The sequence below is a fragment of the Euprymna scolopes genome, chromosome 6 (genome assembly GCF_053919585.1).
Source record: "Euprymna scolopes isolate OS-2025 chromosome 6, ASM5391958v1, whole genome shotgun sequence".
NCBI classification, from domain to species: domain Eukaryota; kingdom Metazoa; phylum Mollusca; class Cephalopoda; order Sepiida; family Sepiolidae; genus Euprymna; species Euprymna scolopes.
Genome location: NC_136487.1, coordinates 113,358,614 through 113,385,806, shown reverse-complemented (window position 1 = coordinate 113,385,806; position 27,193 = coordinate 113,358,614). Strand labels below are relative to the sequence as shown.

At 32.5% G+C, this 27,193-nt stretch overlaps 1 protein-coding gene across 4 annotated transcripts in view; it reads right to left on the bottom strand.

Annotated features, from left to right (window-relative positions):
- LOC145277884 (uncharacterized) overlaps positions 1-27,193 on the bottom strand; it is a 132,964-nt gene that overhangs the window by 99,535 nt on the left and 6,236 nt on the right. For all 4 annotated transcript variants that reach the window (XR_013868237.1, XR_013868238.1, XM_080129874.1 and 1 more), the window contains exon 2: positions 594-850. Coding sequence is in view for 2 of the 4 variants with exons in the window: in XM_080129874.1 (XP_079986000.1) it covers positions 594-850 (257 nt within the window). In the remaining 2 variants the exon portion in view is untranslated. The remainder of the gene's footprint in view (positions 1-593; positions 851-27,193) is intronic.

Sequence of the window (27,193 nt, the reverse complement as noted above, 5' to 3'; positions counted from 1 at the left end):
TATATATATATATATATATATATATATATATATATTTGATTTGAGAACAGTAAGTAGGACAGCCCTTGAAGTGATTGTTGTGAGAACTTTAACTCGGGATACCCCTTCGACAAGGAAAAAGGTACAGTGACAAGGATGACTCGGAAAAAATGGAGGGGGGTGGGTACAGACCCACCCCCCTCCATTTTTTTCGAGTTTACCTTGTGCCTAATTGTTTATTATTTAACATTTGTAATTTTACATTTGCAGAAAATAAATGATAAAAACCTCAATGTAGTATCTATTCTGATACTACACTTCATGTTTTTTTTGTCCTCGTTCAGTGAAGAATAAATCCTTCATGACCGAGACAATTGTTAATTTTGTTCTATCAAGATTGCCCCTTCTTGGGAGCTGGATTTTCCCCACATTAAAAACCGACCTTGTGTCTAATTCTACCCTCGTGGGGAGGCAAGTAAATAGGAATAATATTCTTAATAAAGGGCTATTACATTCTTTTTGCATAACTTACCATCTCAGTAAATTAAATAGGATTTAAAAAAGAACACACTAAAATAATGTCTTTAGTAATTAGAAAAAAAAAGATGCCTTACCATTAGTGCTTTTCTTTGGTAAAGGTGGAGAAGAAACATTTCTAGTTGAAATAAAGTCATTGACAGGGAAAACATTAGCTTTAGGAATTTTTACATCGTCCAATATATTTGTAAAAATGTATTGCATATTGTTTATGATTTCAAAAACATCAAAGAGTTGAGGGAGTTGCGAATAGAATCCATCAGAATAGTTGGGCAAACCATCTTCAGAGAGTTCACGGTTATTCTCGCATGAGGTTTTGTGTCGCTCTGGCTTTCTGAAAAAAAAAAAAAAAAAAAAAAATGTAATTATTTTTATTATTCATTCAACTCGAAACAAAGCAAAGTTAATTAAAAGAATACATTTAATATTTTAACATAAATGATATGATAGTTTATCTGTCAGGACAGAGATCATCTGATCATCCTAGAGATGATGGCGGACACATTCTGAGAGTTTGTTTAAAGTGAAGCTGGTTTGCACAATCAGCCTCACTCATTCCAACTAGCCTGATCCAGCGCAGGACAGAGTCGAGACAACTGGTGGCCAGGGTAATACAGGAGCTGCCGGAAGTGGTTAAGTCCTAAGTATAGTACCTGATATTCCCAAGTAGTCACCCATCTGGTATTGTCCAGGCTCAATTATTTAACTTCGATGATCTAATGAGAACCAGCATCAACACGATTATGCCGTATACTTATATAAATGACTTGTTAGGCCACAATAAATATTATTTATTCTTTGATTTCATTTGAAAATTCATAAAGTTTGACACATCTGTTGATACATTCTTACAGAACTAAAAATAAATCTGCTTGTAATTATCTTTATTCTTCATTCCTTTTCCATAAAAAGTGAAAAGGCTTATAATTTTGCCATCTATTTTATGTACGTGCTTATGGTGTGTACAAAGACTAATGTAAATAAATGACATTTGAAGAAAGTCTCTTTAAATGGTTAGAGACATTAAGAAATATTAGAGTGGTGGAATCAGCAGAGTAAGAAGAGCAAGATAAATACGTAAATATGGATAAAAATAAATGTACATTTGTTCAGTTAATTATGAATTATCGCTAATCAGAACAATTAACATGAAGTTTCATAATCCAATCCCTAAACTAAGGTATATTTTAGCATGTAGTTTGTGATTAAAATAAATAGCAAAGCAGCTAATTCAAAGACATTTAATAAAATAATAGATATAATAATAGAACATATAAATTGTCAGATGCAAACTGCCAAAATAATCAGAAAAAAAAAAAAATAACATTGATAAAGATGTATTCAGTTAGAAAGCCAAGTGTTAAATGAAAAATTTAAAAAGAAAAAAAAAAAAAAAAAAAAAAGGAAGCCGGATACTTTGTAGCATAGAACTCAAAATTATCTCAAAAAGAACTAACCGGCACGGACGGTTATGGCATATTCCAACTTTGACCAAGTAGAACATATTTCTCTTCACCCTTTATGTGAAAGACATCTATATGAAAACATGCAAGTTTTTACATCATACAATGCACGTTTTTCATTTACCATTGGAATTTTGTATATTTTAAAAATGTATTGCTACTTATCAAGGCTAAAAGCCACCCGAGGATAAAGGCTAATCGGATTGATTGTCGGTTTAATAATAATATTATGAGAGTATTGAAAATAATGAACTGAACGAGTAAAATTTAATGATTTATGAAGACGACTTTTGACAAGCATTTGCTAACATCAGATTTGAAGACGATCATGTTGTACTCTGCAGGAACTACGCAGTGGATAGAGGCGTTGAATCTGTATGATTTCAGGTGAACATTGAAGATAGTGATTTCAATCCTACTCAAAAGCAGGCCAGAGGATTAATTAGCCAAAACGTAGTGAGACAATTATGGAAAGCGGATACAGTTACACAACTCAGCATCCCTATCCTGTCGTTGTTAATCACCTGAAGGATTGGTTGGTTGGTTGTTTTACGGCATATCAACCCTTTTTGGGTTATTTAATGCCGAATCCAAAGATTTTGAAGAAAAAACTTTTTTAATAGAATATATTTGTTGTTTTCATGTCAGTTTCTATTTAACCCATAGTTGGGACCCTAATAGGTACTACCACTCCGGGTTAGAATGGACCTGAGAGCAATGGTAATTAAAGGGTGGCTCCACTGGATATAGTTTAAGGTCATATCCAGGACCCACCTGAAGGAGGCTGGAGGATGAGTTACCTGAAACGTGAAGTAACCATGAAGATGAGGATAACAGTTTGCAAAAGAATGAAGACACAAATTACTGTTCTTATCTTGAATTTTATTCTCACGTTTCAGCCAAGGTAGCCACAAGGATCATCACAATCGATTGCTCCTGAGTAAACTTATATAGTAGTAAAAATAGATAACGATCCACCCTTCCCCAGCATATTTGTGATTAATAGCCTTTTTAAATGCAAGAAACATAATTAAATCTGTTTTATCAGTCATATAAAGCAAATATTGTTAATTAAAAAAATTTCTCATAGATTTTAATATTTGTACATCGGATATAAGTGCTAAGTAATAAGCAATTCTAAGTGACAGTCTTTTTGAGGTTTAATGGTTAATACTAAGAATACAATTACATATTACTTGAGACGGTTATAGATGACAAAACAAAAGCAATCTAACACTGAATTAACGGATTCCATTTAAATTTCCAGATTTCGAGCAAACAACCTTGAAGAAGGTTGGAGGTTACAGTGGCCGAAACGTTGTGAATATAAAAACTATGAGTAATCTGAATATTCAATTTCATTGAAAAATTAAAAAAAAAAAAAATAAAATAAATAAAAAGTCTTTATTTCTATCCTTTTCAAACTGATTATTCATTAAACGCCTTTTGCGAGTTTGGCTTATCAGATCAGAAGATTTTTAAACTTATATATCACCTAGGAAATAGAGATCTTTTTTTTTTCAATAATCCAAATAAACTTTAACAATTCTAGTCTTATGGCAAGCAACAGCAAATGTTTTGAAGCATAAACTCAATTAGATAAAAATACAAATCGACGGTTTCTTTCAACCAACCTTAGACATAAGAATGTTCCTTCTGAATTTCATCATGTAATATTAAAACCTGAAAACACATTTCGTCCTCTTTTCCTTCAGATTCAACACATCTGCACATGCCACAATCAAGCCAAGGTCTTTGCGACAGACAGCCTCAGCAGACACAATAACAACTATTAAACATAGCAACTACATATACACATCGTATTGAACCCATATATGTAGAAGTTCATATACAAACACTAACTGGCAAAATAGAGGTAAACTAATATGCACACACATTTATGTCTATTCCATTTGTATACTATCATAACTACTGTCTCACACATCACCGGCCGAAATGTACAGGTTTACTCAAACTCTCCTTACAGACAGAATATTTTCAAATATTTTTTTATGGAAATCGCTTGAAACAAGGCATGACCCTACTTTATGTAAGGAGCAAACATGGATGAAAGTTGATCATTGCAAAGACAGGAGATACCTATTGACCTTAGTCTTGAAGGAAAACAGTAGCAAGAAGAGAGTTCCACAACCTTACAGTCCTTGGAAAGAAGCTACTAGAATAGGAAGTATTAAAACAGTCAAACAATAAGTCAAACGAGCTGAAACAAAGGAAGCAGGGAATAGATCAGACAATTCTGAATAACACATACCATAATATTTGTAGAAAAAACTGAGACTAGCAATATCACGTCTGTGAGAGAGCGGTTGCAGTGAAGAAGAAAGGGTGAGAGCCAATCAAATTAGATACGTTTCTGCAATTTATCAAGAAGCTTTAAACGGAACAGATTCACCAACCCTAACATGACAATACGCCATACATGATCTGATAGTAAATTTGTAAAGATAGAGAATAGCCTTGGGTATGAGAAAGCGTTTAGAGCGATAGAGAGAACCAATTTTACGAGAAACAGAAAGAGCAATGGAATTAATATGTGGACTCCAAGAAAGACTAAAACGGTTTGGGGGACGCTGAACTCTCAACCATTACAAACTTACTTTTCGTAGTGTGGACAAGTTATCAATAAAAAATTTATCGTATGGATAAACTTTGTTATTCTTTCTTTTGATGTTGCCTTTCGCTCTACAATCTCTTTACACAATTTGGACGCAAAGATTGCTTGTTGGAAAATTATTACAAGATGTAATATAAACAGAGCTTGATAAACAGAAGAGAGCTGTTAACTTGTAGCTTATCTTAAGAAAATATAAACAACTTAGAATATCCTGCACCTAGCTCTGAATGAGTCATCTCAGTCACGTGACAATATTTCTTCCACTTTCATACGAGTACTAGAGATGAACAAACGTTTGACAGCAGTTGTCTTTAGAAGTATAAAGTTTTATATATTGGAACAAAGAAAAATATGTACAAATTAAACAGGAGAATATAAAAAAAAACAACTAAAGAATGTGACTTGAAAGTAAATTTTAATGATAATTTAAATCGCAATCATACTTGTCAATTTTGAAATTAAATGAAATGGTTGTAGGATTGACATTTTATTTCAGGGGGAAACAAATGTTATTGTTAAAATCATCATAAATCTTTATCTACTAGATTCCATTTTCCTGATGTTGCTCGGTATTAAATATCAATTAAATTCCTTAAAAAAATACTCGAGCCAAAATCGAAACCAAAACCTAAAGGCAGTGAGTCAAGTACGATAACCACTAGGCCAGCTTAACATAACCTTTACAAAGTGTTTCCAAACCTAATCTGTCATGTGACCAATTCATGCATGCGCATTTGTGAAACAGTTGACAAACAGATAAAAATCCAATGACCTCCGCATACCAATTTTTCAATTTTGACCCCTTAGCGGTCGTTTCTTCCGGATGGAAATTAATCAAAATTTTTTCACATTTCTGAATACCCTATATACCAAATTTCAAGTCTGTAGATCCAAAATTCGTTGAGTATATAGGTTAAGTGTCCTCATACACACATTCTCACTTTTATAGATTACTAATGGAGATTTGGCATCTGTCTGAAGACAAACTGTACTAGTAATAGTACAGTTTGTCTTCAGACAGATGCCAAATGGTAAGGGATTATGTAACATTAGACCATCCTCCCAGGCTTAATCTCCTTGAGAGAGAGAGGTATAGCATACATAAAAAAAAACAAAAAACAAATCACAATCGGCTGCTTCTGAGCAAACTTACTTATATAGTAGTAAAAATAGATAACGATCCCCCCCCCCGGCATATTTGTGATTAATAGCCTTTTTAATACAAGAAACATAATTAAATCTGTTTTATCAGCTATATAAAGCAAATATTGTTAATTAAAAATTTTATTTCTGATAGATTTTAATATTTGATTCTAATCGATATTTTATTTTTTATTAGTCATCAAAGACAGATCTTTTATTCTAACATTCAGCAATCCTAACACTGCAACTAATAACATTGGAAAAATTTAATAAACAATTTTTTTAATATTTATTAGCTCCACTGTAGAGAGAGAGGTGTAGGGAGGAGGTGAAGAAAGAAAATAGTAAGAGGAAGAGAAGAAAAAAATAGAGATGAGACAGAGAGGAAGGGAAGAAAGAAAGCCAATTCTTTGTTTTTGTAAGTGCTAGCAATGTATATTCCTAATTGTCAAGTTGGTTCAATCAGTCAACTTACTATACTTAGAGACAATGATTGGAAGTTCAAATTTTCCATAATTTTGTATACTTAGATTTTGTCCCAAAATGAACTCAAACATTTCAAATTATAATAGTATAAGATGTTTAGTTTTGCTTCCCCCCACCTCCTTTTTTTAATATTTAATTTAAAGAAATTTAAGACCCTCGGCGATGCTGGGTAGTCCGGCTAGTGATAAATAAACTATAATATATACTAACAAATTTCTTTCACGAGATAAATTTGAGGAAGAAAGATGAATAATTTATATATAGAATACAAGTAGGAGGCTATTAAAAAGGAAAGGGAAAGGTTCACTACAAAGACAAGACTATCATTTTACAGTTGTGGGTAATGAGAAAGATTTAAAGCGAGAATGCATAAAAAAATATCAATTAAAACTTTGTTTTACTGTAAAGCAAATTGTTGGTTTGAAAGAAAAAAAAAAAGATGATCAAGATAGTGTTAAATGTTACAAAATGGCTACCAAAAAAAATATCATTTTGTAGTGCTTTTATGAATTCTTTTTTTTTTTTTTTTTACTACATAGGAGTCACGATTTACGACCCGGGGGGCACTCGAGGATAAGGGTTACTGAGTGTATAGTAGTCAATAAGATAATATAGTAATCGTTAGTAGTGGAAATTTGGTAAATTGTATTACTTAAGGGGATGGTTCATCATTAAAGACAACCAAATTGTAGTCAGATGGAAAACAGGCAAATGGAAGAGAGTTCCACGGGCGTGCAGTTCTAAGAAAGAAGCTTTGTTCATGGAATCTACATTTTGGTTTAGGCACAGATAAAGAGTGGGGAAAATTATTGACAGTGGTTCCAGCTAGACGAGTGTTTTTCGTGAAAGTTTGGCGAGGACCATAGATTGGAACTCGGACGAGCACTTGCCATAAAAATAACGATAAAGCAGACACAAACTCACGTCTCTTCTGTGGGAAAGAGGTTGCAGGGAAGAGAAAAAGGGATTCCCCACTTAGCTATAAAGTCTATTTTGAATTCTGTCAAGGCAGGTAAGTTGCTTTTAGTAGTTCCTGTCCAGATGTGCTCGATCTCTGGACGTACTTGACTTTTATATAGATAGAGAATTGTATCAGCAGTACGATATCTACTATATTGTTAATATTTCAAATGAAAATATATTTTAAACATGTACAGGTTCTGTGTTTGCATATGAAAGAAACGAATATTACAATATAAGATTTTGACATTATCATCCTTTTACATGCAGCACCTGGTACTTTTAAAGGATTACTTTTCTGGTACTGACCAGGCTCAACATAGCTTAACTTTGGTGATCCAATGAGAACTGGTGCATCAACGTGATTATGCCAAAAGCACAAAAAAATTAATTAAAATACAGAATTATGCCATGAATAAAATAAAATTTTAAGATTTTATTTTATCAATATAATATTCTGCTTGTTCCTTCCTTAGTCCGTACGTTACGCTTTGAAAAAGGTCAAATGCAATTTTTTTAAGGTCAAACTGCTTAAAAAATAACAAAAATAAATAAATAAATGCTAAATTAATGAAGTTTGGTTTTAAAAGGGCAAATCTGGAGTGGCTGTTGGTGGACTCCAAGAAAAACGACTTGTGTCAAGCTGAAAATCTCTCAAATACTACTGCTCTCTACGATTACAGGTTCATCCAAAAATAAACATTGATACACACAAGAATGAAAATTTGAACATGCATTTCTAATGCTAACGTTTTTGACTCACTGTAAACGTTCTACAAACACAAACATATTTAACAAATGATATCAATTCAAACTAGCAGAACCTGCTGTGTAAATTCCACAGCGGACTCTTTCATAGGTAATATATTGATGCTGGCATTCTGTAGATGTTCAGTGTAAATGGAGACGCTCTGATATTATTGTAGCTCTTTTGTTAAAACTGCAAAAGTATTTATCTAAGCTAGCAGGGACGCCTGGTATAGCCCAGTCGTAAAGTATGCTTAAATATGATATTTTAATTCTTGCAGATTTCATATATATTATTATAGAGATAATGTTCTATCGATTTTTATATGTTATAAAATTGCGATTTCAAAAATAAAAAAATATGTCCATATGACTTGGATGCATCAGCTTGAATCGAAACCGAAACGAAAACTTATGAAAAAAATATAACTGGAGTTCCTTCAGCTATAATCGAAACTGAAACCAAAACTTATGAAGAATTCTTGGTAAAATTATTTATTACAAAAAAAATGAAAGTCCATAACAATTAAATGACAGACACTCGGATGTAAGCGTGACACAAAATAAACAACACACACGCTATTCTATTAATATATAGATGTCTGGATTTTTTATGTGGCATAACGAATAAAGTACTGAGTAAAGTTCAGTTTCAAATGACAGTCTTTTGGAGTTTGAAGGTTCAATCCTCAGCGCAGGCAATACTAAAAATAAATTGTGAATTACTTAATACTACAATCCGGTCATGGCTGACAGTATGATAATATGCTAATGCTACCTCCGTTGATTAAATAAAACGTTCTATTTGAAATTTCAGTACCAGAATCCAGAGTTCAACAATATACACCTGAAAAAGGTTGGAGGTTACATCAGGAACTTTGTGAAAATAACACTCAAGATGAGAATAGTAGTCCGAGTAATCCAAACTATATCAACTTTCATAGCATTGTAGATTTGTATAAATGTCACATTGCATTAACTATATATATATTTTTTTTATCTCTTTCAGAAAGACTTATCCTGCATTGACAGAGTTCAAAATAGACTTTGTAGCCTTGTAAGGGATGCCCTTTTCTCTTCCCTGCAACCTCTTTCTCACAGAAGAGATGTTGCGAGCCTATCTCTGTTTTATCGTTATTTTCATAGTAAGTGCTCGTCTGAGCTCCAATCTATGCCCCCCCCTCGCCAAAATTTCACGAAAAACACTCGTCTAGCTGAAAACACTATCAATAATTTCCCCCACTCTTTATTTGTGCCTAAACCTAAATGTACATGTACAAAGCTTCTTAACTGCACACCTGTGAAATTTTTCCATTTGCCTTCTTTCCTGCTGATTATAATATGGTAGTCTTCAAGTCCAATGTAAACAAGTTCTTGATGAGCAGTTCTCCTTAAGTAATCCAATTTACCAAATTTCCACTACTAACGATTACTACCATTGACTACTGTACATGCTTTAACTCTTATCCTCGAGTGGCCTCTGGGCCTTGATAAGTGGTGACTATGTAAAAATAAAAAAATAAACAAAAAAAAAGAAAAAATACTGACGAACCAATTCTTAATGTTTGAAACTACAGTAATAAAAAGGCTTTTTTCTTATCTCCCAAAGCACCTTATTTGGTCTCTGAATCCGATGATATAACGTTTTAACTGACTAGACACAAGTAGACACACCCTTTGCATAATAGATTCCTCTTTTATTCTTATTGTCTTACACACTCTTGGAGACTTGGGCACATTTTTATTACTGAGGTTATGAAAATATTTTAATGTCAAACATTTGGAGGGCGGGCTTCATTTTGCTCATGTTATATGCATTGTTGGAAACGCATTTCTAAATTTAATGTTAACAAAAAAATAAAAATAAATAAAATAAAGTAAATTTGCAAAATTAACATTTTAACTAAATCCCTCCCTTTTCTTAAAGGGAAGGATTTAGTTAAAATGTTAATTTACAGTTATCGAAAACTAAAAATATTAAATATAAACTATTTTTGTAATTAGATACAATCCTTTCAAAATTATTTTCCAAGCAACAAATATGACAGCAAATTTCATTAATGAAGGACGGATCAAAAGCCTTTTTTTAAAAAGATAAAACAAAATAAATAAAAAAGGTAAATACAAATAATAAAAATAAATATTGAAGTAGTATCTAAAATTGACAACAAAATCAAAAGAAATAAACAAATAAAACCGGTGTAAATAAAAAATTCAATAACAAAAACTGAAGTGCCGGAAAATCAATGTAATTGAACCGAGAAAGGAATCAAAAGCGAGTTTAACAAAAAAAAAAAAAAAAAGACAGGGTCATCCAATTAGAAAAATATTTTTTTCTATTTAACTTTCCAAAAATTTTTATAAATTAAAATTAAATTTCTTTAAATTAAAATAAAAAAAATTTAAGATGAATTTTTCAATATATTAAATTAGAAAAACTTGTTAATTCATTGTAAAATTTTATTTTACACAATTCAACATAAATATTAGCTTTTATACTAATGTACCCCTGTCATAAAAAATGAAAGCATACCTTTTGCATTACTTAGTGCAGAATTCATTAACACACAAGTGTAGTTTTTAATTGCTAAGATTAAATAATGAATCATGCTTGAACACATAGAAAGGTAAAGAAAAATATTAAAAGCCTGTAAACAAATTGAATTCCTTATATTTATCAAAATATTTTATAGATCGCAGATACTGCACGTAAAAAAAATCAATAAGTGTATTTATCATTTTTTTTTCGTCTCAGGAACTCCAATTTCATTTTATGTAGTTGCCTTTCCACTGTTTAAGTTTATTGGTTAGGCTGATCACGGAAAACAAGATTTTGGTCAAAGACGATAAAATCACGATTCATTATGGACGTTAACGGATCAAGGAGTAAAAAAACTGAGAACAAAAGGTTTTGCATTCTGAGACAATACAGAAGATTCCAATTATGTGAAAATATATGCTAATAACACTCCAAGCTGCAGAGTGCAACATTACCGATGTGCAAGGGGCCAATGGCAGATAGTTTGACAATTTTATGGAGGGTGATTATTACTTCAAATATCAATTTATGAGGAGATTAAATCAGTTCTTGAACCAGGTCATAAATCCGACTAAAATGTTTGTGGGAACAAGAAATCCTATAAAGATAACTCACATTGTAGCTCAGTTTTTTTGTTTTTTTCTTAAGCAGTTTACAAAAGAACGGCGGTTTTAAACATCACATGTTACTATCAAGATATTTACACTCTAATGATTTAGCAGAGCATCACTTACAGATGATAAAATCTATCATCAGGAAAGCTGTATTAAATGGCTGTGACCTAGACAGTGCTCTTATGCCCTCGGACAACTTTGATAGACCATATAATCCCATTATCAGATGAACTGACGTACAACAAGAAGCTGGTTGGAAACTTTCCAGCAAAAATATACTAACCATATTGCATAAAAGGAGGGAGTAGTTGTGATGCTATAAAGATCCCCCACCCTCACTATGAGAGAGATTAGCTAGAAAATGAATGAAATATACATGGACAGTTAGCCATTAATAGCGGGAAGGGGGTGTCAGAAATAAAGGTTGTCACTTCTTGAGATCCAAAGGTTACTCGAGGATAAGGATTAATGTGTGTTAGGTAGACTATGAAACATTGTGATGATCGGTAACGGTAGAACTTGGACAGGGCTTTACATTGTGAATGAAACAGTCGCGTTTGCAAGTGATTTTTCCAAGTGGCGACAAGAAATAAAACTTATCTTTTGGCGATTGTGTTTTTCGGGTTTTTTTTCCACGGACAATCTTCCAAACCGCATTGCTGAGTGTAAAATGTCTTTTCAACACCCTTTTTTTTATATATAAAACGAGTAAAGTCATATTATTTAAAGAACAAAAAAATTTAATAGAATATATATATATTTTTTTTAACAAAGGCTATTTAAGAAACATTTGAATTCAAATGATTATACCTTCAAGTCTCAACATAACTTCAGTGCATATTTATAATTACACTAAATACAGAAAAATCTTCGATGTACATTCTTGTCACAAAATGAAGATTTCAAATTCCAAAAATCATGTGCGTTTTGCAAGTAACTTTTCTATTTGGCTAGTAAAGGAAAATATTTAGCTGTCAAAGTTCAACTAAAGATAAATTTGTCCATAGACGTGTTGGGTAAAGTTTGATAATTTAAGAGGACAGCTGAAGAATTTATTTACATTAGATTTGAAAACAATCATGTTATAGTCAGCTATGAAGCAGCCACACGGTATTGTGCTTCATAGACGGACAGTTTTAGCAAATAAACTTTGCTCATGGAATTTGAATTTAGTTTCAGGCCCCAAATAGATAAAAATGTGAGTGTTCAAAGTGTGTTTTTCAGTGGAAGTAAGCAGAGAAAAATCAGATATATTGGATTTCTGGGTGAAAGTAAAACTATTTGGCAGACATTAGCTGCTGATGGGAGATCAGCGATACAGCTCAACAATGAACAATCAAGATGAAGAGAACAGTAGCAGAGCACAAGACACTGACATTAGGAGGCTAAAAGATGTGAATTTAGTTCAGATGTAGAAACACTAATGACAGAACAAGATTCACTCTTAAACTAATTAACTGATCATTATGGATTTTGGAACACAGCTGCTAGGCATAAGGGAAGGCAATGTGGATTATATTCAGTTTTATGTAAAAAGAACTATAAAAAGGGGGTGGAAGTTGTTCATGAAAATTCAGATACCTTCAATATTTGTGTGATGGATCAGGCATCAATAAATATTTCCAAAATTTCAGTTTGTTTGGGGTATTTTAAAAGGAGGAGCATAATATAGGCACAACCTGCCACTTAAAATGTCATTTCAGATTTACATTGAACTGGATCCATAATCATTAGGCATCAATGTAGCAGGAGTCTGTAAATTTCAATTTCTGAAGAAGCTTTAAATTTAAGATCTTTTCTAAAATCAAATTCGGAATGGATTTTGATCAAATTTAGAATAAGGATTCTATACATAAGGTTTTGTATGATTATAACTCAATAAGTCCCGAGCCTGAAACAAATAGTCCTATTAAAAAGGATCCATGATTTTTATACCTTCAAATGACAAGTGTCAAAATTTGAGCTCAATCTGAGTCTTAGTTTACAAATTAGTTATTTAAGTTGCATATTTTCAAAACAATAGAAAAGTCTGAGTTTCATGTGCTTTCTGATGGGAAAAATACTGTTTAAGCAAAGCAATGGCCTGATAATTATTGTTCAGCTTTGCTTCATCAGAAACAATGTTTAAGAAGGGGTAAGCCAACTTTAAACACCGTCATGCAGACACAATTGTTGTCGAATGCTCAGGTTGCACAAATTCAGCATTTGCACTGGAAAAAACATTAAAAAATCCAAAATCATTTTGTCGAATTGTAAATTGAAGTTGTGAGATAGCACTGGATTTAAAGATATCAGAAGGCAGGGTATTCACCATTTTGCATGAACATTTGTTAATGAGAAAGTTGTATTCAAAGTGGCTGTTGCATTTGCAAATCAAAAACAATGCATCAATCATTCAGAGTTTTGTTTACAACTGTTTCAATGCAACAAAAAGGAGTTTTTACATTAATATATGATAATGGACGAACATGAATCTACCACTTTATTGTGAAATCAAATGTCAGCTTAATGGAGAGCGGCAGGTGAAAGCTTCCCAAAGATGCAAACATCAGCAGCGACGTTTTGGCCTCTGTATTTTGGGATTCACAGTATATTTTGTTCATCGCTTAACTAAAATTGAACCTTTAATAGTGAATAATATATCGCATTATGGATGCATTTGAAGAATAAAAGTGTTATTTCATTAAAACAATGCATCATGTCACAAGTCAATTGCAATACAATAAAACCCCAGGACACTGGCCCCGGGGTACAGTTTTTCAGTTTACAATGTGGAATACAATGTTTTTTCCGGCCACTGGTTATGGTATTTACCATGCCTTATGGTGTTATTTATGTTATTTGATCATATACATGTGTATTATAATATGTACTGTATAAAATTTTGCTTAGGCCCCGCCATACAGCGATTTCACCTTATGATCCCAACCCCGGAACGGATTAATGCAGAAGCCTAGGGGTTCTACCGTGATGACAAAACTACATGAATTGCATTTCGAATTGCTTCAGCAGTCTATTCTTCAGATATGGCTCCAGAGACTATTAGCTGTTTGCAGACTTCAAAAGAATGCTCCAGAAAAAGAGAATGTATTATTGATATTGAAAACTGAGTTAGCGTTAGAATCAGTGTATCACCGTAGAAGTTGACTATGTTGATAAATAAAGTCGAATTTTGCCTAAAAATGGTTCTGTTAGTTATGTCTTAGGTTTATCTTCAATTTAATCTTTGTAAGAAAGACAGAAAAATTATGCTAAATCGCTCTTTTCAGGGAATTGATTTTATCCAGTTAATGGGACAAGTATTAGCCTAGTATATATAAGAAATTTAAAAGATGGAAAAGGAAAGAAAAAAAATGGAAAGTTTGATTTAACAAAATTAAAAATACAACTTAGTTACAAAAACATTCATTATGCAAACTTGAAAGTAGGAACAATCATTTTCATAATTTTCATCATTTTGTTTAAAAAAGAAAAAAAAATGATGAAGTTTATCATCTAATAGTGTGTGATTATTAAAATGTAAAGTGGCATGCAGCCCTGTTTATTTTTTCCATATGTGTGTGTTTTCATTAATATATATTTTTTTCTTTCAAAAACCAAATAACTAACCTTCATAAAGACCTACAAGGATGTTAGCCAATGTTAGCCTCAAGGGAGAACCCATAGAGACACCGTCAATCCGTTTGTAGAAAATGTCATTAATACTAATTTCAACCAACGATGGTGCATTTCATCAATTCCACAAATGCTTTGGGAGAATAAAAGGAGTGGGTAGTTGAGTACGGAATAAGGCATCTGCACATATGTTAATCATCTCTAGAAGGGAACACAGGCAAAAAAAAAAAAAACTTGAAATATCAAAGGAACACAAATCTGTCAGCATGAGAATAATTTTGTATAAAATCCAAAAATGTAAATGAATCTTTAATGCCAAATAAACTATAGTGTTCCAAATTAATGGCAATTTGGCAATCTTATATTGTGAAGGTAATATGGGTCTTAGCAGTACCCCATCTTTATGGGTTTTAGGTAGACCATAGATGCAGGGATGGATAAAACCAGTATGGCTGATCAAATTAGAAATAGTAGTGGGAAGAGCTCCACTCTTAACCTATTTAACTAGTTTTTGAAACTGTCTTGATAGATGTACTGAAATCATGTATTTACTAGACACAACTGAACAAACTTATGTATCTCCCAGTGACTGTATTTGTTTGTTTTGGTTCTTTGCCTCAGATTTTAATCAGTTGCTTTTTATGATACATAGCGTTGTGTATTGTGACAAAATTATGTCAACCCTTTGCCGGTTTTTTAAAAGACTGTTTCTCTAAGTTCAGATGCCTCACTCCAGTGATGATTTGCTCTATTAACCAAGTTTAGTTTTCCTAAGCATCTTAGCACTTGCATCTAGCCAGAAAGTCATCTATGGTAGGTCTGCTTGCGTATACCAACACAGGTAAAAATGCAAGATGCAAAAGTTTACTTGAGGTTCTAACCCTTTGTTGAATTTATGCAAAATTACTTTCGGATCTCTTTGATCAACAGTTTTTAGAATGTCCATGCATCAAACGTTCTAAGGTCTTTATTTTTTCTTTGGCTAAGAAACAGAATGAGGACAACCTCATTATTATATCTTTCAATAGATGCTTAGCAGTTTTAGAAAGAAATCGATTCTGACTTTCTTTTCAGACTAATGTTCCTTTTTATTCTTTATTTCTAGTAATAATAATTTTTAGGTGGAGTCAATTTAACCCTTGTGTATTGCAGAATTAAAAGCCGATTCTAAGATAAATAACGTATCTGAATATGAAATCCTGGGCTGCTTTATGTCTTAACATGTGAAAGAAAGGCATGCATATATATATAATGATTGTATATGTAGTTTATTATCAGAAATATTTCTAGTAGAAAAATAGAAGCTACAACAGAGCAACTGAACGACTCAATAAGGTGTTTAGAAGGCAAACACACAACATGCACCCATAACTATTATAAAAGAATCTTGCCACAGAATACAGTGACAACATGTTATATTGGAATGCACTTGAACAGATAATTTCCTGAAAATAAATGCTTGAATAAAAGCTTGTCTTTTCTGCTGGTCACTGTATTTCTTTTTATATAAAGTGTCCACAGTGTATATAAAGTGTTTTTCAAAATAGACTTCACCTTTAAAAAAAAAAAAATTTATAGCTAAGCACCATATTCTACAGAATTCCTAGTTATTCTTGTATTCACTATCACCATATAAATGGTATCTCTTTACAATAAAGTATTACATTAACACGAATTATAGGATTTATTTTACGCTGAACTAACCGGTCTACCAAGTATTACTTGGAGCAAACGTGTAACATAACTTCTATTCCTTTCTCCCTTTTTTGTCTAGTTCATTTCTCTCTGGGAGGGGACACACACACACACACTTCGAGTTTGCTAACTAAAAATCAGAGTTACTTTCTTTTTACATAATAACCCTAAAAAGATGTGTGCAAGTCTTGATAGCATTAAATGATATGATCATTTGACCTCCCATTTTTTTTTATCCAGGTTACACCAGTTAAATAAGTACTAACTTTATGGGTGTTATATTCTTTTCAAGTTTTAGCTAGACAAACACATTTGTCATTTATAAAATAGATGGCATGCTTTATTCAACTGACAGAAGTGCTCTCTTAGTACAATATTTAAAGAGCTATCTCAAAAAATGGAGACAATTAGGGTCATAACATCACATTGGCAGCCACGAGGACAATTGTAAAAGCACGTAAATTTATAACAATTTAATCAATAGTATATAGATAAAAAATTAGAAATACACTTAGCTAAAAAAAAAAAAAATAAAACCTTGTTGAATTAAAAATCAAAACATTTTCACATTGTTCATAATGTCTCTTTTTGATATGCATGCAAACGTTTTAAATGTTTCTAGTTAACAAACATCCCGTCTCCATAAAAATTAATTATTTAAAAAATTTTTTAACATAGTAAAAGTTTAAATGTTAGCATAAACCTGCCTACTAAATTTGCAAACTTGTGTTTAAATTGTGTTTAAACCGTGACAATAACTGAATTTAAATCAGAATTCTTAACATTCCAATGAAACGAAAAAGAAAAATGCAGGTGCTAAATAAGTGTCAGAAAAAAAAATTACCATTTTTATTTTGAATTTATTTAAAACTGCATTTAGAAGCGTTACAAACTACGCAATTTTTAGAGCCAATTTTTATAGTAAAATTTTACTCTTCATCCTCGATGTTACCAACCAGAAAAAAAATGAGATTCTACTTTTGTGTATGTGTTATTACATGTTTAAACTCTAAAAATAGCTGATTTTTTTTTTTTTTATAGAGTGGGTTCCTTTTATTATATTAAATTACGTAAAATGATTACCCATTTCTTGACTATCGGCTGACAAAACAAATTTATTTTTTCTTTATACCCCACGAAATAGTCGCCATTTTTTTTTGGGGGGGGGGCAGGGTTCGCATTACCACATCATATTTTCATATTGATCGCCTAAGACTTAGGGTTAGTGGTGGAGCTAATAAAAGGAGGGGACGAAGTTATTTTCTACCCCCCCCCCCCAGATGATGTTTATTCAGGAGGAAAAAAGCAGGATATTTTAAATAAATTATAAAATGCTCTTCATTAATCCAAACACTAACCCCAAGTCTGGGGTAGCAAAGCTGGAGGTCTCAATTCTGAAAAAAATTTTAGAATAAAAATTTTGTCCCTAAAAAAGGGACAAGATTTTTTATTCTAAAATTTTTCTAAAATGCAGAAAATGGTTACTTGTTCAATCCTAAACTATGATAAATAATTGAGTGATCATTTCATCTGAAAAATCTATAGCAAAATATAAGTGATCTCATTTGTAGTGTCTAAAACTAATTTTTACAGGGTGAAAAGAAAAGTCATTTTAATTTTTCTGTTAAGAGCATGAGTGCAAAGGGTACAATTTTACCCAGTTTTGTTTCTCTAAGTATTGCAATCTAGAGATTAGGTAAAATCTCACTCTGATTTAAATGAAACAATTATCTGAGGGAGATTCTACCTTTTCATAACAAATTTAATAATTGAAAATGGAAATTAGCTCCCAAAAATACGTTGTTTAGTATTGCACCTAAAATGCAGTTTTACCGTCTTTCCTCCGCCTTAAAAGGACAAAAAACAAAACAGATTAGATAAAATTGGAAAGGAAAATAAATTTTTTAAAAATTGGAAAATAAATTTTTTAAAAATTGGAAAATAAATTTTTTAAAAATTGGAAAATAAATTTTTTAAAAATTGGAAAATAAATTTTTTAAAAATTGGAAAATAAATTTAAAAAAAATTGGAAAATAAATTTAAAAAAAATTGGAAAATAAATTTAAAAAAAATTGGAAAATAAATTTAAAAAAAATTGGAAAATAAATTTAAAAAAAATTGGAAAATAAATTTTAAAAAAATTGGAAAATAAATTTTAAAAAAATTGGAAAATAAATTTTAAAAAAATTGGAAAATAAATTTTTAAAAAATTGGAAAATAAATTTTTAAAAAATTGGAAAATAAATTTTTAAAAAATTGGAAAATAAATTTTTAAAAAATTGGAAAATAAATTTTAAAAAAATTGGAAAATAAATTTTAAAAAAATTGGAAAATAAATAAAAAAATTGGAAAATAAATAAAAAAAATTGGAAAATAAATAAAAAAATTGGAAAATAAATAAAAAAATTGGAAAATAAATAAAAAAATTGGAAAATAAATAAAAAAATTGGAAAATAAATAAAAAAAATTGGAAAATAAATACATTTTTAAAAAACAATAAATATATAAATAAAAATAAAAGAAAATTAAAAACTAAATTATAATTTACAAGAATTTATTATTTGACAGAAAACTGAAACATTAAGTAATCCTTAATCTGCAGAGTTCCAAAGAATGCATTCTTCTCATCAGGAGAATTTTAGCAAAATAATTGTTATAGCAAAGCTATGCTTTTGCTGATACTAGCCTTAATTGAAATTATGCAATAAAAAAAAAAACTTATATATGCATAATAGTGGAAAAATGTAACGCAAAAAAGAAATGAAATTAAAAGGATCTGTAGCGATCAGGTAGATCAATTATTTTGATAAAATCTTTCTTCTGATGAAAAGAATGCATTCTTTGAAACTTTGCAGATTAAGGATTTGTTAGGGTTTCTTTCAGAGGTTCCTGTCAAATACTAAATTCTAGTAAATTATAATTTACAGTCTTTAATTTTGTTGTTTTATTAGTTGTATTGAGCTTTTTTTTATCTGGTTAGATATAAATATTAATGTTTATATTCTCTTTAAGTTTATAGAATCTTAATTATTTCTTGATTTTAAATAAAGATAAATATTAAAAAAATATTGTGAAATTGTCATCAAAGGAGTTTTTTGAATAATTTTGTGAATACTAAAGTCAAAATATTTTTTTGTATCATTTGGATTATTCTAACTACTGTTCTCATCTTAAGTGTTACTTTCACAACATTTTAGCCGATGTAACCTCATCATGTTTTTGTCTAACTCTGGAATCTTTCTGTCACCAGGATCCATGGCATAATGATTTCAGTTTTAAGTGACACACTTCAGGAGGTTGAGAATTCAATCCTCAGTGCAGACGATATTAAAATACAATTGCAAGATTAAGATTTCTACCCGGTTATGGCTGATGGAGTGAGTGCAACCTACCCTCGTTCTGTTCGAAATTCTTTAGATTCACGGGTTCAACAAGAAGGTCAGAGGCAACATAGTGAAAAGTAATAAAATTAAAATTTAAAAACTTTTCCCTAACCCTAAGTTCAAATGCAAATAGTCCCCCAGATCCTACTACTAAACTAAGTTCAGGTGGTAATATAACTCCTTTCCATGTTTAAAAAAAAAAAAAAAAAAAAAAAAAAAAATGGCAGCATCTATGATTTAACTAAAATTGTTATTTGTCCTTCAAGCGGGTAATTATTTTACATTAAATTTATGTGGAAAATGATCTGCCACTGTAAATTCTGATTTATTTATGTTTGTCATTTCCAGGTGTTCATATGTAGTTGAAAATAAAAATGCAACCAAGTTATGAAAACAAAAAATTAATACCCATGAATTTTCCAAACAAAACAACGGTACTTGTAAGGAATGAGTATCCAAAGGATTTTAGTGTTTACCTAATCAATTCCAAGTATTGATGGAGAATCTAGTGTTGTGGTAGTTATGGACAGATTTATTCAGCAAGTCGCTCTATTTTGATGGTCCCATACATGACACTGATCAAACATCAAGCTTAAATATCCAGTGTCGAGGGAAAAGAAATAAGTGACATTTGTTTTTAGTCATAAAGAAGAAAGGATCGTCAAAACATAATACCTTAGATAGTTATCTAGCGATGATGGCATACAGAGACACATTACTATCTGCAAACATCAACTCTCTAGCAGAATTGCTCAATGGCCGACTAATATGAACACCCCTAGTATCCAAGCAGCAACTTGGCGATGAGCAGACAAAAGTAGCATTACAGCAGTACAAGGAGAGATCAAAGAACTTATGATAAGCAGCATGTCTATTTTGTTAAAAACAAACAAAAAAAAAATTTGTGTTCTTAATAAGGTTCTTGTATTTATTCTAAAAACCTTAAAAAAAAAAAAAAAAAACGCTTTAATAGTAATAAAAAAAAAAAAATGTATTTATTTTTAATTCGATCCTGAAATTGCATTTGTCTGCCCCTGCTATGCACTCGTGTCCCAACTGAAAACCAAAAATGTGATTCCATCTTAATAATGCACAAGTGCCAAGAAAAGCAGGGTTATTTGGCAAATGAGATTGACGTCTATTAAAATGCAATTAAAAAATTGTGTGTAGGCGATCATTTGTTTTTATTTTAAGATTATATAAATAATGATTACACGAATCATTTCCAGTTAAAATCCATTTGGTATTACGCATGAAATATGAAGAAAAACCACGCTAGCATGTTTTATTTTATTTATGTATTTATTTTTGCAAAATGATGTCTTGCTAGGTCCAGGAGTGGCGTACTATGCAAAAAGAATCCGACTTTTGGTTAACTGAAACGAAGCATGTATTTTAATCCAGAAAGCAATTTTAACAATTCCCATGGTAGTATTTAATAATAGCTGCTGCTTCTGCAACACCACAAGTGTTTACAAATTATCTATACAAAATGTTATGAAAGAAATATTTTTATAATTCAATGCAACACTTTAAAATTTTTTATTTCGAACTACTGTTCTTACGAGATGAAGACACACACACGTTTATATGATTTATGGGTTGTGTGGCATTCTAAGCATAAATAATTAGTTGTTTAAAACCTCGTGCAAATCTCACAATATCCTCACTTCATTAATCTTTCATTATGAACTTTCCACACAAGAAAATACGATGCTCTACAGAATTGGGATAAGATTTTGTAGTCAATAAATAGTTTTTAGATAAAAAACAATGGTTTCAACTAATGTTTTCTTTTTTTTGTCAATTCTAATAAGTTACAATAGTAGCTTCAGAGTCAAAATTACCCGAATATTACTGAATTATTGGTACTTGTACAGTTTAATCAAGAAATTAAAAAATGAAAATATCGAAAAAAAAAAAAAAAAAAAAAAAAAAAAAAATTCACTTGATTTGATCAAATAGTTTTTTGGCTAGATGCGATCTGGTTTACAGGTTCCATGTCGAGGAAGGGAGATGTGGACGTGGATCAATAGCATAGACTCCTACCAAAACATCTATCTGGATAGGATGTTAGTAAAAAGAGGTGACAGAGCTCCTAGATTGTCCCACTGGCTAGGACAGTCGGACCATAAACTAGTTATGGCCCGTCTGAATCTGAGGAATAGGCCCAAACTAGGAGGGTACTAGAAGTTGAATACCTCCCTACTGGAGATACAAGACTTCCGAGTAAAACTAGCTAGGCTCATTCAAGAGGCTTTAGTGAGGGCAGTTACAGGGAGTAGATGGTAGGTTCGCCTAAAAACTAGGATTAGGAACTTTTCTGTCACATACTCTCAATGCATCGCAGCAGATAAAGCAAGGATGAAGAAGCAGCTAGAGGAAAAATTAGCTAGGGCCAAGGGTTTGAGGGATACTGTAAGTCAGGAACTAGCTAGGCAAGACCTTCAACGTGAGGCTAGCGAGCGTTATGAGGGCCAAGTAGTTAGGGCAAGGCTTAGGAAAGTAGCTAATGAAGCCGTGAACTCTGATGCAAACACACATAGGGAGGTCTCGATGCATGGCTCAGCCAAGTATATAGCTAGTGTCAAGCATCTGGACGGACGCACCCGGAGTTTGACTCGGGAGATCTGCGAGGGATTTTGAGAGCATTTCAAAGAGCATTTCATGCAACAGCCCAATCTCCTTGTCCACGAATTTGGCGACTATTTGGCTGACTCTCCCTGCCTCGAGGTGGCTAGAGTGACTAGTTGCGAGGGCAGGGTAACTGAGCAGGAAGTCTTGACTGCGCTGAAGCAGGTCAGATGCAACAGATCACCGGGACTCGATGATCTGCCTTACGAATTGTATTTGAGGCTGTCACTCATGTTGATACTGATTCTGACAGATGTGTCCAACCACTGGTTGAACGAGGGTTCCATCCCAGGTCAAGTCACCAAGGGAGTGATCACATTGTTGAGGAAAATGGATAGGCATGGTAGGAAAGAACTAGATAATTACAGGCCCATAACTCTGCTTAACACAGAGCTAAAGATTTTGGTCAAGGTTTGATCGAATCGGCTGCAGAACTATGCAACGAAGGGGAGATTGATTAAAAACAACTTGCACCTGATCCGTACGATCTTAGAGGGAGGGATAGAAGATGACACGGAAGCCAAGCTGATCAATTTGGATCAGTCCGAAGGTTTCGATAGGGTTGACCATTGCTTCCGGGCATCTTTTCTGAAAGCCGCTGGATTTCAACCAGGCTTCTGCAAATGGGTCTCCGTACTGTACCGCGCACTGATAGCAATGATACAGGTAAATGGAAAGTGTTCGGTCCTTCGCAATCTCATGGTCCATGCATCAGGGCTGTCCATTGTCTCTCCTGCTTTATGTCCTTGGGTTGAAGCACTACTTCGTAAGCTGAGGCAGGAGCAGGCAAGTCCGGTTCTGCATGGGATTGCTCTGCCTGGTGGATCGAGAGCCAGAGTTTCTGCTTCCGCCAATGACATCGCTGTCTTTGAGTCGAGCTTCCAACATTGACTTAGACATCGAAGCAGTGATAGAGGCATTCACATGGTACGAAAAAACCACAGAGGGGGGGGGACAAAATCAACTGCAGCAAATTGACCAGTCTTCAGTTGGGAGCCTGGAGGGGTGCCGACTCCCTTTCCGCTCCCTTAGCTGGACCGACGGCCCAGTTCGGATTCTTAGCATGTGCTTCAGACCAGACCTCCAACTGGAAAAGAATTGGTCAGAGGTAAAGTCAAAGATCAAAGCCGCGGTCAACCTGTGGGTTCGAAGGAAACTATTCTTGATGTGCAGGGTGGAGGCGTGTACTACCTACGTTTTTCTACTCATCCTCTGATTGGCTGTACCTCCCCTGCCTCAGAACCATCTAAAATCCCTACAGAGCAAATAGTCTTCGTTTCTTTGGGACAAAGGTAAACATTGGGTTCACAGACAGGTCTGTGTTCAACATCCGTGTGAGGGAGATTTGGGAATGCCTGACTTGAGACGCCAAGAGACTGGCCTTTCTGAGCCAAACCTTGACAGAGGAGTCTGCATGAAACGCCACGGTCGCAGCTGCTTTTCCTGACATCATCCTCGACCACAAGATCAAGGTTCGTTGAAAACCGTGGAGCGACATGCAGTTCTTGAGAGTGAAGAGCATGCTAAGTAATCTCCCAAGGTCCAGCGACCTTTCACAACTGACTAGAAAGGAACTATATAAGGAACTAGTGAGGGGTGGGCTGCCGACAACCCACTCATCGAGTGTCTGAGGTTGAAGAAGGAGATCTGGTGGAGCTTAGCGTCAGGTTCAAGTCATCTCAACAACTGAGACTTCCTTGACCTGGCAATTGGCTCAAAACACATTGCCTCTCAATGCTATAATGAAAAGTATGAGACTAGAAAGGTCGTCAGGGTGTCCCGATTACAGGACCTCAGCCAAGGAAATGCCAGAACATGCGTTCTTTGATTGCAGCGAACTCTGGCGGTACTGGGTATATGTCAACGAGGTGACAACTCGTATTGACTCTGAGCAGCCTCGTCTGCTGGACGTGTCCTATGACATCCACAGCGCAGGTGTTAGGTGAAAGTACAGAATAGTTACAAAACACACGCCAGCCTGGTAACATAAGTGCATAAGTACCAATAAAGTGATTTTTAATATTGTATTCAGCTAAATCCATAACAAGCGGCACTTGAATGGTTTATTTTATTGACTATACCGTGATTCAAATTTTAGCAGATGAAAAATTGGGAGGCAAAAGAGTCACAAGTTCCTAAAAATGCATAAGCACCAAGTTTTGGTTTAATTTTACAGTAGATATTGTTCTTGGATGTATATGATGGCAGATGGTATCGTTCTCTGCCATCATATGAATCAGAGAACAATATCTATTGTAAAATTTGGTGCTTATGCATTTTTGAACTGCACTATTTGTAAATAGGTTTTTCAGGTTAAATTCAAGGTTTACAATATTTTTTTTATTATTAAATTGTAAGATGGAAGCACCGACTAGTTACAAAACACCCTCCACTCCCCATGTTAAGAATGGCTTTCAAAATAATATTTCAGCATGGTACTATAAATACATAAGTACCCAAAATTTTACTTTGTAGTGTTTAATGTTTTTAAATCATTAAAAAAAAAACACATTTAATCATTTTAAAACTTCATCTTGCATGATCTTTTATTTGTTTAACAACGTGGTTGAATTAAATTTTAATAAATCTTTACATTTGACATAATAGCGTGATTATATTTTACTCATTTAAAGTTTGTGAAACATTTCTAATATACCCATAAACAAACTTCTGTTTACATTAAGGGATACCGGTGTCGAACGTAAAGAGTCCCGTTTAATGATTACAGGGTTCAAGGATATTTGTACAACTAAACGGCAAATCTGGCAAGAAGAGTGTATAGTACACTAGGTTTGTTAAAAAAAAAAAAAAAAGCAAACAAACGCTTTAAAATAAGTTGAAATAAAAACAAACTTATTCAGATAAGAGTAACTTGTCTTTAGTAATTAGTTGTACATGTACTACCGTTTCTTAAATTACTTATAGTAAAAAAAAAAAAAAAAAAAGTAGTAAGGTAAGTACCGCCATGGACAATTCAATTTGTGGATAAGGAACCTTCGCTCAATAACCACCCCATCCCCACAAAGTCAGAAATTCTACGTATTTTTTAGTGATTACATACAAACTCCTTAAACGTACTACTAAACCCTAAGTTGAAGTGGCAAGGCCTCTCCCACAAACAAATTATTCGTAAAACTACACATAATCGGCTAAAACGCATAGAATTTATCTCCCATAGTAAAAAAGTGGTTAACTAACTTAAACGCTAGAAGAGCCCGGAAATGGAATATCATTTTGCGTTAAATTTATATGCAAAACAGATCCCCAACTTTCAATGTTGAATTATTTTGGGGTATTTATGCACTTTTGTTACTGTGCTGAAATAACATGATTTAGAAAGCCATTGGGGAGAGTGTTTTGCTGTTTTCTAACTTTAACAATTTAATAGAAAACATATCGTAAAACTTGAATTTAACTTGCTTTGGTATAAAACAACAGTTCATCGGCATCAAATTAGTAAATTCCTATTTTAATCATGCAAATTGTTTAAGGTGAAATGATGTAGCCTCTTATATTTTACATCCAAGTTTACTCAAGTTGAAAAATCCAAAATAATTTAATTAAAACTTTCATCTGACGACAAAAACCAACCCAAAATAAAATTTCTTTCATTGAATAAATTTAAAAGCACATTTAAAAAAAAAAAAAAAAAAAAAAAAAAAAAAAAAAAAAAAACAGTACTTGTACAGTTTAATCAAGGCATTAAAAAATGAAAATGTCGAAAAAAAAAAAAAAAAGGTTATATTGTACGTATCCGTTTTGGACTGAACATTTCCGAAAAAAAAAAAAAAAAAAAAAAAAAAAAAGATTCACTTAATTTTATAAAGTAGTTTTATTTTATTGCGGAAAAACACGTTTTTATGAGAGCGCGTTGAAGTCAGCCATCTTGGAATTTTTTAACATGCCACAGGAAGATAACTCCATTTAAGGCGCCGACACTCCCTCCCCATCTTTAATACTAGCTTTTCTTCCTAAAAAAAAAAAAAAAAAAAAAAAAAAAAAAAAAAATCGAACCTTTTGCTCGGTATCATAAATAGTTTTTTTCGCTGTAAAAAAGAAACTACTCGATGAAATTAAGTGAATTTTTTTTTCCGGAGAACTTCGTTCCATAACGAATACGTACACTATAACCTTTTTTTTTTTTTTTCTCTCGATATTTTCATTTTTTAATGTCTTGATTAAACTGTACAAGTACCAAAAAAAAAAAAATAAATAAATAAATAATAATTCATTTTTTTTTTTGTCTTAAGTAGTTTTTAATGCTTTTTAATTGATCAAAAAAAAAAAAAATAAAATAAAATGAAATAAAATAAATAAATAAGAAATAAAAGTTTTCACGAGAGGTTTACAAAAACATTTTTATGTTTTTCGTTCTTTTTTTTTCCGGGTGGGAGTGGGGGGGGGTTAGAACTTGTTTAGTTTAACAGGTGCTTGTGCAGTTTAATTAACCGTTTTCCCGTAAGTAACGCACCGTCATTTACTGAGTAAAATATCGTTTAACATTTCACAAAAATTCTGTTTACATTGGGGAGGGAAGCGGGGAGTAAGGAGGATACTCGGTAAATGTCGGCGCGTTACTTTCGGAAAAACGGTTAATTAAACTGCAGAAGCACCTGTTAAACTACACAAGTTCTATAATTGAATCCATCCCCCCACAAGAAGAAAACACCGAAAAAAATAAAAATATGTTTGGTGCTTATGTTTTTGTGGTAAATGTTACCTTACGCAACAACAGAACCCCAAAACCACTCTAATTTTTTTTA